Source organism: Crassostrea angulata, chromosome 2 (genome assembly GCF_025612915.1).
Source record: "Crassostrea angulata isolate pt1a10 chromosome 2, ASM2561291v2, whole genome shotgun sequence".
Taxonomy (NCBI): Eukaryota; Metazoa; Mollusca; class Bivalvia; order Ostreida; family Ostreidae; genus Magallana; species Magallana angulata.
Window position 1 is genome coordinate 63,175,572 of NC_069112.1, and position 12,755 is coordinate 63,188,326.

At 34.5% G+C, this 12,755-nt stretch overlaps 1 protein-coding gene and 1 pseudogene across 1 annotated transcript; one reads left to right on the forward strand and one right to left on the reverse strand.

Moving 5' to 3' along the window:
* Positions 1-888: 888 nt before the first annotated feature.
* Positions 889-2,683, reverse strand: LOC128172683 (uncharacterized). Its single transcript, XM_052838456.1, has one exon. It carries the CDS (start codon positions 1,887-1,889, stop codon positions 912-914), a length of 978 nt encoding a protein of 325 aa, XP_052694416.1. The 5' UTR covers positions 1,890-2,683; the 3' UTR covers positions 889-911.
* Positions 1,972-6,759, forward strand: LOC128174657 (uncharacterized; annotated as a pseudogene).
* Positions 6,760-12,755: the final 5,996 nt, after the last annotated feature.

Sequence of the window (12,755 nt, forward strand, 5' to 3'; positions counted from 1 at the left end):
GTATCTAGTCTGATTTCGTCAGCATTATCTTTATTGACACTAGCGGGTGCATTTTTACCTAAGGATCTGTGTGGTCTTCTGTTATAGCTGTTCACCAGGTCTTGTAATACAGTCACATAGCGGTAGGTTCTTGTCTTCATGAAATAGCGATACATTAAATTTTTCGTGGTGCGTATAACCCTCTCTGCATAATTTGCTTTAGTTTCGTTTTGGGTGTATATAACACTAATACCTTCTTTTTTTAAGAAAGATTTTACCCAACGATTTTTAAATTCGCTACCCTTATCTGTTCTCAATGTTTGCGGTTTTCTCCCTTTTTGAAAAACTGATTTCAACCCCTCAATGATCGTTTGATTTTTTTTATTTTTCAAAGGAACTATGAATAAAAATCGACTGAATATGTCTATTAACACTAGCAAAAATTTGTATCCATCGTTATGAGACGCTATATTGCTGACGTCTGCCAAATCACCATCCCACATAGAATCAATCGTGTCAACAACCACATTTGAGCGAGGAAATGTCTTTCGAATCGGCTTAAACAGGCCGTAAGCATCTTCGTTATTTAAAAACTGTTTAATTTTTTGTCTACCAATCTTATATTTGCCCTCTGATTTTACAGCTTGATACAATTTTTCGGGACCAGCAAATGCGCCTGGTTTACCGGGTGTATAATAAAGCTCCCGTAAGTAATCCGTGTAGTTTGACATACTTGACACAAACTATCTACATGATTCTAAGAGCACAGTTTTATAGCAAAACACAAGTCTTGTTTGGTCGATTATCATTTTATTTTTGTTATAAATCAATGTTTTCATACATAATATATACATGTATAGATATATTTATATGAATAGATGTATAGATATATATCTTAGCCACCAAACGTAAATTATTAATTTAAAAAGTTGTCATTCAAAATCACGCTCCCTGTTCATTAGATCTTGAGAATCTCCAGGGTTACATTCCATGGAGGAGGGTAGAGTCTCTTGTGGGTCATATCCGAAAGGAGTACATTCGGGACAGTTAAGCATTCCAAGTTGATTCTGGTGAGACTCGCTCAGCATGCAAAGTTCTACGTCTTTTAACTCCGGAACATACTCATGCATCTCTTCGACAGCATAGCCAAGTCTTGCCAACTTGTTCCTGTTTAGTGTGACTCCCTTCTTTGTTGGGACTGGTTGTGTAGCGTCATATGGTTTCCAGAAATGTCTTATGTCTACTGTAGGATTGTTCGGTGATAACGAAACGAACACTCCTCCGCCAACATGCCACTGTGCTTCGTCATTTTCTTGTCCGACATTGTCGATGTAGCTTTGGATATCTGGTAAAGGAGCTTCAAACTTTAACCATCGGTCTAAAGGAAAGGTAACCCCCTTCTTTGTGGCAATGAGTCGGCCGTGGGACTCTGCAAGGTGTCGGATATGTATGTAAAGTATCCCCTTGTAAGGCATGACAGTGAGGAAGAGGTCGTTTACGTCATCTAATGGTATTCTGCATCTTTGCTCCTGCAAACGCTTGTCTTTTTTAGATTCAGACATACCCCTGTCTTTTGTGTTGATCACTAACGACCTTGCCATGGCTAACTTCTTTTCGTATTCGGTTTTTGAATCTTCATCAGTGTTCATCAGGAGTCTTGATAGGTCGCCTTGGTTAGCTTTGAGTAATGCCTTCCGGAGTCCCATAAAAGCAGTAGAACCTCGACGCAAAATAATGTTTAATAGTTTCCTGTTTTTGTCATAACTGGTCTTTTCGGCTTCTATTTTCTGTCTCATTTCATCTGTAATAATGTGCGAAGCGTATAAGTGTCCTGCTACTGAACCAGACATCATCTTTTTTACCAATGTAGAGTAGTTTGCTTTGATGAGATCTTGGTGTTTTTGCTCCATCTTGCTGACGACAAGAACTGGTAAAATTTCCAAATTGATTTAAGTTTATATACAATTTAGATCACTTGGTGTGTGTAATCGTATGACGTCATTGACTGTAGACTGCTCCTTGACTGTAGACTCCTCCTTGACTGTAGACTGCTCCTTGACTGTAGACTCCCCCTTGACTGTAGACTCCTCCTTGACTGTAGACTGCTCCTTGACTGCAGACTCCTCCTTGACTGTAAGTTCTGATATTAAAATAGGATGCTGTCTTTGACTGTCATCATCTAGCGTAGTGTAATTTCTTACTATTATTTGTAAATGTTTCTCCAATACAGGGCTTATTATATTTGATGCGTTTTCTATTCTTCTTTTAAAGCGATATCTGTCCAAAGCCATGATCATCCATTCCCCTTTTCGTTCTTCATAGGGAATAAGGATAACCGTAACCGTTTCTGAAAAGTGCACAGTCTTGTTCTTATTCTTCATCCCCTGATTTATTATTTCTCACTTTTCTATGCTTTAAAATAGAAACATCCATATGATTTACAGATGCTTTCAAGTATTGCCACTGTGTTCTGGTCAAGGTAATTCCTTCGTCTCCAGGTTTTCCATTATGAAACCGTCTTATATCAATCTGGACAGTTTCGTTGACACATATCCTGACGTAAATCTCATCTGAAAGGGGGTACTGATCCACAAATGAACAAGTTTTAAGTTCAGTTTTTAATGTAGGACGTAAAACACAGTCTATCAGAGTGTCGTCTTTCTTCTTCTGGTGTAGGACACTGACAACAACGAACAAAGAAATAATGAGTGCGACCGCAAAAATCCCAGGTATAATAATTTTTATTCTTTTTTTCAACTCATCATTTAGCATGCCTTTACACTCGTTTCCACAGTTATTTGTTAGAAGTTCCATCATGACCATTTGTTCAGCCATTTTTGTCACACTGATTGTGTTTTTGTGTTGTCTAGCTTTTTATACCCTAAACTCGTATGGTCATCCAATGAAAAATTAACGCAAAAATCTCCATGTGTAACTTAAATCGTATAAGTCCTTCTGGGCATAATTTGACGTTTCATTAGGTATTCTTCGGATCCCCAGCTGTCTACAACATCGTAACCGTTTTTCATTTTTTCTTTAAAATCATTCATACATGCCTGTTTTTTGTCAAACCATTGACTCTCTTGTAAAGTCCATTTTTTCTTGTCACTGTTTTTTAAAGCATTCCAGGCTACAATTTTCCATTTGTACTGCTTCTCCTTAGTTTCCATTTTTAATAACAAATCAGTATCATCGTTGTATTTATCTAAAAACTACCCCTAACTGTAGACTAACCCTTGACTGTAGAGTACCCCTTGACTGTAGAGTTCACCTTGACTGTAAACCACCCCCTGACTGTAGTCTGACCCTTGACTGTAAACCACCCCCTGACTGTAGACTCCCCCCTGACTGCAGACTCCCCCTTTGACCTCGTTTATGGGGAAAACCCATGACGTCATCCTGACTGTAGAGTGACTGCACTCTGTCCTACTTACTACTAATGCTTCATAAACCACTATTGAAATACTTTATTTCAATAGTGGTTGAAATGAAAGGTATCCCTAACCACTATTGAAATAACTTATTTCAATAGTGGTTGAAATGAAACGCTTCCTTAACCACTATTGAAATAACATATTTCAATAGTGGTCGTAATGAAGTACACCCCCAACTACTATTGAAATAATTTATCTCAATAGTGATATTTATAATAATATTTATCAATAATTAATTTTTCAATGTACAGCTGGGGGTTTGAATAGAAGTTCTGGCAATTTACAAGATTTTCACTATTGTGCAAATAATATGCATTATTCATTGGACATGATATGTTTGTAGAAGGAGAAATGTAAAGAAAAAAATTTAAATTTTCAAAGTAATATTTATGTACTTCAACAGTGTCTGTAAATTGATTTTCAAAATGGAATACATCCTGGAACACTATTTAAATAGTTTATTTCAATAGTTGGTGTATTTCAATAGTGGTTGCAAAGTGATTCTTCAAATGAAATACATTCCCAACCACTATTGAAATAATTTATTTTAATAGTGGTTTTATTTCAATAGTGGTTGCAAAGTGATTTTTCTAATGAAATGCATTCCCAACCACTATTGAAATAATTTATTTCAATAGTGGTTTTATTTCAATAGTGGTTGCAACACTGCATTATCATTTCTTTAAAAAATCGGTAACACTGTGTTGCACTACAACGCGAGTTCTTTATGAAATAAAATCTAGAGTAGTGCTTGTTGAACTGTAACGACTAGGACTTTTAAAAAGAACTAAAGCAGTGGTTTTTGCACTGTAACGACTAGGACTTACCAAATAGACTAGAGTAGTGCTTTTTGCACTGTAACGACTAGGTCTTTTACAAACTAGAACAGTACTTGTTGCGTTGTATCGATTAGGTCTTCAGTTTCTAAATTGAAATTTATTTTAAAAAAAATGAAAATATGTAAAAAAAATACAGTTATTTTTTGTCATTGAAAATAGTAAACACATAATAAAAAAAAAATTATTAGATAAATAAAACTTCCTACCAAAATGTAATACCAAGTAATTCATATTAAAGATAAAACAAGAATTAAAATTGTTCTAAACTGAAAAGAGAGGGGAAAAAATAAATGTTTAGTTCAGTGACAGACTAATTTTTATGTACACTTAGTTCATTGACAGGCTAATTTTCAGTTTAACTTATCAATTTTTTTTTTTACATCCTAGATATTTTATTTAAATATTCATTATACAGCTGATTTAGTTTTATAGATAATCAATAGAAATTTTATGTTTGTTTGGTTTTTTTTTTAGATCAGATGTCCAGGGACAAGACCTGTTCACAGATCTGGAAGACATTGACTGGAGCGAGGTGACTCTTGCCGAAGGTGATGACTTGCTAGATGCGGTCCATGCATGTGACTTTCATGAGTTACCAGGACCTTCCTTCGCTCGGGACTCGACAGTGCAAATTGGAGGCGGGAGGGACGATTTCAACATCCGTCTGCTTAAGGAAAAGGCTCTCAAGACAATGGGGGTCAAAGAAGTCTCATACGAACTGACTTTCAACGACCGCCTCTTTGGTGAGCAGAAAAAATGAACGAGGTGTTCGACCTTCTCAGGGAAGCCTTCCAAAAAATGCTTGATCGAGTCAAAAGAGACCTTCGTCCTGGAGATATTGTCCGTGTGGCCATTCACAACGAAGGACTTGACCTACCGGTGTTCGTTCCCTTCCGTCCAATGGAAAACATGAATACGGACACCGTGCTGGAAACCTTGACCCACGTTCTTAATAGTAATGAGGATGTGGCTTTTGATTCCTCATGTCGGGTCGATGTAGGAGCTATCCGATATCCGCGAGGGGGCAAAGGGCGCAAGATGTCGACTTTGGCTCCTAAGACTGCCAAAAAGCGTTCGATTGTGGCGATCTACAACGACGACAACATCTGTCTTGTTCGGGCTACTCTTGTTGCCCTCGCCGGCGCCTGTAAGCTTCATCCAGATGAGTTCCGCAAATTCCAGAGGCGACAGCCAACATTCACTACCGGAGAAATGCTCATTCATTTTGGGGTGTGTCCAATCTGGTATTATAACGATCTACGCGCTAATCATCAGCGGGCACAAGACCTCTTGACGATTCGAGTCTGCGAGGCCCTAGGGATTGTCGCGGACAAACCCTTGACTTATGCCTGCATCCCTCGCCTGGAAGAATTCCTGAATATAAACTTATATGTCATCAGTGCAAGTATGGGGGATACGTTTTAGTACATCAGCGCCTACCACGATCAAGAACGCAAGAAAGTTTTTCTGTACCACGAAGACATAAACGACAAGGAACACTTTCACGCCATTCCTAACATCACTGGATTTTTCACCAGTTCTTACTTTTGTCAGCACTGTCTCGTGCCATTTAAGAAACCTTACCGTCACCACTGCGTGAATTACTGTGGCGTGTGTCAGTCGTATGACTGCCGCAAGGGTCGAGAACTCCGTCCGAATGTCACCGGACCTGTCGCTCCCAGGTGTGTTACCGAAGACACAAAACACTCACTGACAAGGGGTTCGTTCCTTGTCAGACCGCATACAAGTGTCCCTTTTGTCTGCAGACCTTTCACATCTCCGACAGAAAGCCAGAAGATCATCGCTGCGGACATTACACGTGCAAGTCCTGTCATCAGTATGTCGAACCCGAACACCTCTGTTACGCCAGAGCTCAAGCGGTCTCCCCGCCAGAGCCACGACGATACATATTTGCCGACATCGAATCCTCCCAGCGAGACGAAATCGTGCAGTGCTAATTTGGGTACGCTCCCTCCTCCGACCCTGACTGTGTCCGCTGTCAAGACCGCTCCTGTGCGAGTTGTCGCCTCTGTCAGCACTGTCAGAAATCCCACTGCGGGCAAGCCAGACATTCGTTCGTTCTTGCTATGTGTCGGACCGCATGTTCGGAATGCGAGGAGGGAAATCTGACTTCCGACAGCACGTTTTCGCATTGCGGAGATCGATGCTCCGCTTGTTCCAAGATCGATAAGAAGACCAAGAAGTACCTTAAACCTCCCTGTACCAACACATGTGGGAGACGCGAACGAGTCTTCGAGACCTTGCACGATCTGGGGATCTGTATGTTCAGTGACACGCACAAGGGGTTTACGGTCTTCTTCCACAACCTTTCTTATGACGGCTGCTTTCTCATTCAATACCTGATTTCGCAGACCATTCGCCCGTCCTTCGTCATCTACAGAGGCAGTAAGATTCAGATGTTCAACGTCGGTAAACTGAACATCAGGTTCTTGGACTCGTTCAATTTTCTGCCCATGGCCCTCGGGAAACTGCCAAAAGCATTTTAGCTCGACTCCCTGAAAAAAGGATACTTTCCTCATTATTTTACCAGTGTTGCCAACTTGACACACGTGGGGCCTTATCCCCCCGCCGAAACTTACGGACCTGATAGGACAAGTTCATTTTTTCAGCAGATCTGAACAATTAAATTTTACCCGCCAAAAAGATGGAAGTAATTATTATGTAAGTAGTTATTTTTTTACATCTGTGCAGATTTTTTAAAATTTATTTTTGTCTTTATTTAACCTTTTAATTTTTTTTAAAATATTCATTTCTTCATTTTTTTTAGAAGTAACTTGACAGAAAATAGCAGTCTTTCGGTTCAATTCACAGAAAATAACAGTGTACATCTCACATTTAGGTTTGGTGTTTTATTTAAAGCAAATTTAAAAAAATAATTTACTGTAGAGAAAAAATAGAAACTAGAACTGTCCTAATGGGACTAATACCCCCGCTAGGCTAATTTCAAATGGGACAAATAATTGAATTGAATAATAAAGGTTTGGAACACATACAAAAAAAATTTCTAGAATTGTAAAAAAAAAAAAATTAGTTAACAAAGAAAAATTAAAATCAAAATTGTTAGAATTTCACTGTAAATACATATCTATAACAGTAATACATTTACAAATGTTTGTATTTGATGACATATTTTTTTAATTTGAAAAACCAACAAAATGACAATAACCCCTCCCATTGCAGTGAATAGAAATACCGGTAGCCAAGCAATGCTCTTCTGTTGATAAAACTTTCAATATCTTTCTAGTAAGAGTCTTGACAGATGCAATTAGTTGTTTCAAATTTTCCTCACTTTCTCCTATGGCACAATGGAACTCCATATCAGAAAATTTATCCCATAGGACTATGATTTTCTTTGATGAACTTGTTAAATTTAATAAACTCCCAAAACATTATCATAATTACCATACTATGTAAAAATATGTAAAAAAGAAAATTTAATATTACAAACAATTTTAAAATTGCCAAAACACTACAATCATATCAGTAATTTTGAATTTCATTTAAATTAATGCCCAATAGGGTCACTTCATCAATTTACTTGACAAATAAATTTAAACAACCTCTAAAAATAGTTTAACTTCTTTATTAATAATTATATTATTTATTTCCTTATAATGATAGACCTTTTGGTTTACATGAAACAGTTTTAAAATAGCCCCAAAACCATCACCCATTTTACAGATTATCAATTTCCCCTAAACACATGCTCCATCTGAACCATGGCTCAGATAATGGCTCCCTTGGGACAAATGAATTCAGCCACACTTGTCTTTGATGTTCTTATTAGCTCCTAAGAATTTATCATTGGCAAACAAAAACTTTGCATTGTCAGTTGATAGAATACTTATAAAAAATAATTTTTTTGTATTAATTAAGACATAAAGACAAAAAACTCCAATTGGATGTATTTATATAAATATATTTTAGAGTGTTTTCTATTAATTAATTAATAAAATCTGTAAGGATTACCTCCCTTACTTTTCAACATTCGTGTACAATATATAGAATAAGGAAAATGAAAACTGTCATAAAATCATTAAATCTTGTCTGATCTTAAAAAAAATTGCAGGTGCACATCTTCATATGGTGTTCAACATATGTACAAATTTTCAAACTGTTCCATGCAGTAATAAAAAATTCTATAGGGGGGAAAAAGTTGCGTCTACAGACAGACGGACAGACAGACAGACGGACAGGGTGAAACCAATATACCCCCCTAAACTTCGTTTGCAGGGGTATAAAAAAACTTTTTTATACAAATCTAGACCATTCTCCTCCAATAAAATAATAAACATTTTGTCTACCAAATGTTTATCCTTGTTTTAATTTTCACTAATTTTTAAACACAAAATATAAAATCATGTATCATTGTAACTCCCTTCCTTTTTTTTAAAAAAACTTCTTTTAATAAAATTACAGTTATCCCAAGCTCCCCTTAAAATCTACCAAAGAAGTGGGTACTTCTTGTGAAGACCTAGAGCAGATAAGAGATGAGGAAGAAGTATATGAAGAAGAGAGAAATGAAGATTGACATTGACAATAGTTTATTGAAGATGATTCAAAGACAAGAAGAGTTGAAAGAAGAGAAAGAAGAAACTGAAAGACGCTTAACAGACTTACAGTCGAGATTTGATAACATTGAAGAAGAACTTGAGGATATCATGTATTTAATGGATTAACGGAAATTTTCGCAGTGCATGTATAGTTTGTAGAGTTGCCTGTCTTTTCTTATCATTAAGTAGTTTATCATGATTAAAAAAACTTACCTTTTTCACTGATGTCTAGATCACCGATGAAAATTTAGTGGTTTATAAATTGCATTTATGTTATACATCATCAAAAAGTATCTACTAGGAAATCGTACTATTAACCGTTTGTCAATATGATTTTAGCATACTCGCTTTTTGATGTACAAAACAAACTTTCCCGTAAGACATTTATCCCAACGTAAGTATATCGGAAGTTCAACCCTTAGTATAGTTTAAGATATTTTTGTACAAAATGCGTTTTTTCAATTTATAAAGAAAGGTGAATTTTTTTTCTGTTACGAATTGTGAAAGCCCTTATAAATATACACCCTGGCATTCATTATTAAACAAACATGCCCACCAAGTGATTTCCGAGACTTTAAAAAATGATTTTATGAATAAATTACGAATTCAAATACGTTTATAGATAACAATCAGAATACAGGTGTCACGTTTCATTCACCTGTGAGAGAGGCGCTAGAAGGATTACTCCACCTTAAATGAAACCTTCTATCATTATATAAGCATTCAGGGATAATTTTTTTAAATCTTACTGATCAATATACATCATAAACAATAGAGAAAACAAAACATACACAATGAATTCGTAATACCTAAAAATAATTCGGAAATAAAAACGTTGCCAGAAAAGTTCGAAAAGTAGTTAAACATCCACAAATTGTTAATTCTATCCTAATTAGGTCGCTTGGTTTTTTTTCCACTATAATGAAAAATTATCAATTTTTAGCTGATAAATTTAAGACGGATAGTGTTTCAAATGTAAAATTACTTATATGATTCTAGGTCATATGTGTTTGATTCATTTCGATAAACGTGAATAATGTTCTAAGGTATAAATTAACAATTTGCGAAGGTCTGCAGATTTGTTAACCCGTACATAATATCATTTTTTTCTCCGTTTTGAATGAAGGTCTCAAACCAGTACAATTCCAAAGTTTCACTACAAATCATGTTATAGACAAAATAATTCCCTATTTTCCCCTTCGATTTTAAAGATTTCCTGCCAGCAACAGGGACTGTATCTTTTAAAAGATAAAAAACAACATGTTAAACAGTTCAATACATGCTTGATTTGGCCTCGGCTTTTGTGAAAATTCGAGGCTTTTTTGTTTGTTGACTGTCTGTTGTTTCCTGAGGGGGTAAAAAGCCTGGACTCGGACAATGATATTCAAACTCAGTATGATATGCGCACAAGCGCGAGACTTGTCGTATTCTTAATCTGTAGCTCTCGGTCTGTAAAAAAAATCTTAACGTTTACCATATTTATTTTCGGTCTAAAACTAGTGTTTTCACTCCAACGTACTAAATGTAAACAAAAGCTTTGTTTACACAGCAATGAATTGTAAGCTCTGTAACTCGCTTATATCTCAACAATTGACACCTAAATTTTGGTTGCCTTGTAAACATTATACTGGGAAAATAAATTTCGACAAAAATCATGACCATGCCCCTTTAATTAAGAATTTAACTTTTTTTAAAAAGAAGTTTAAGTTGATGGATGAAGTGGCACTAAAAGGAATAATTTAAATGAAATTCAAAACGACTGATATGATTGTAGTGTTTTGGCAATTTTAAAATTGTTTACAATATTAAATATTCTTTTTTACAAATGTTTACATAGTATGGTATTTATGGTAATATTGTGGGAGTTTAGTAAATTAACAAGGTTATCGAATAAAATCATAGTCCTATGGGATCAATTTTCTGATATGGAGTTGCGTTTTTGAAACAACTAATTGCATCTGTCAAGACTCTTATTAGAAAGATATTCAAAGTTTTATCAACAGAACGGCATTTGCTTGGATACCGGTATTTTCACTAATGTTACTGCAAAGAGAGGGGTTATTGCGATTTTATTGGTTTTTCTTTTAAACAATTGAATAAAAGAATATATCATCCGATACATAAATTTGTAAATGTATTACTGTTTTATATATATATATATATATATATATATATATATATATATATATATATATATATATATATATGTATTTACAGTGAAATTCTGACAATTTTTATTATAATTGTTCAGTGTTAACTTTCTTTATTTACAATTCTTGATTTTTTTGTATTTGTATACGTTCCAAATCTTTATTATTCTGTTCAATTCTTTGTTATTAGTTAGACTAACTTAGACTAGTAACATGAAAGAAGGTGTTGCAGTTTCTATGCTAATTTTCCCCAAAGGAGTAGCAGATAAAATAGAAAAATAAAAGTTACAGAATTTGATGTTATTTTTTTCCCCATGCAACGTTGTACATAAATCGGTGTGGAATTTTAAGGGAAATTTGTACTATCTTATTTAAGGTAGCTCCATACTCGTTAAATTATCTGAGGAAAGTTGAAAACCGAACTGATTTCGACTTAATAGACTTAAATGTCATCAATTGTTAGAAAAAATGTTAGAAAATGTCATCACACTTTTAGAGATGCCAGATAAACATAAACTAAAGCATAATTTAGCATTAGAAAAATTTTTTTTTGTTAAAAGTAAAATCTTGTAGGCAGAAATTTGTTTTTCTTGTTTAATTTTAATGTCAACTTTATCAGAAAACTAAAATTACAAAAATATTTTAAAATTAATCGTTGGAATAGGAAAAAACTATAGCATTTAGACATACAACTGAGAGAAAAGTCAGAAAAAAGTTATTTCCCCTTTGCATAGATAAAATATATACAAATTTGGAAATTTAGTATAAAATTAAGTGCGAAAATATCTTGAACATACTAATAATTTTAATTACATCCATGTGATTATATTCACATAAAATAAATAAAACTATCTTGCACAATTTTTAAAGAATTCAAAGTCTTACAAAAAAGTGTGACATCACAGAACACTGGATCTATTTTAAGACCATGAAATAAATTTTAAAATGGTTACACAGACAAATATGGCAGAATTCACGCCATATAAAAAGGGAATCCTCATCATTGTGAAAAAATGCCCCTTTGAAACAAAAATAATTTAACCTTAACGTTTTAAGTAAGACAATTTCTTATAATCTGCCATTTCCGATTTTTGTTTCAAAGAGGCATATTTTTTATAAACCTGACTTTTGGAAAAAATCATTAATACCTTTGAAGTCTAAAAACGACGTATTAAATTTTCCGTTCTTAATTCATGTCTAGATTAGTCGAGTGGTAACGCAGTTACAATAGACTAATACCGTGTCTTATATTTTTGACTGGGTTCGAATCCCGAAAAAGTTGGAATTGTTTGTAAAATTTTATTCTTTCTTATTTCTAATCGCATGGAAGGTAGTGTATAGAGATACTATAAAAAATGTCAGAATAAAGTTATTTAAACTATTATATTTTTTTAACATTACTCTGTGAAGTCCCCGTTAAAAACCATTTTCTTCTGAACAAGAGATTTTAAAGCAATGTACTTAGTATGCATCAATGTAGAAAGTAGATTTTCCACCCTTTCTATGAAATAACGGATATGCTGATTTCAAAGATACATGTACAGGTTGTTAACAGCAAATAAAATCATTTTAAAAAGTTTGATTTGGTGATGAAGCAATAGGTTACTGAAAATATGTACGTAAAAATTGTACTTTTTACTAGACTTAGCGTTTATTTAGATACTATAGAAACATATACAACTCTGACGGATTTGAAGAGCCAAAATAAGATTTATTCATGTATTTCAAGAATGATATTTTAAACATATCAAATTGAGATATGTTGAAGCAATATAGGCT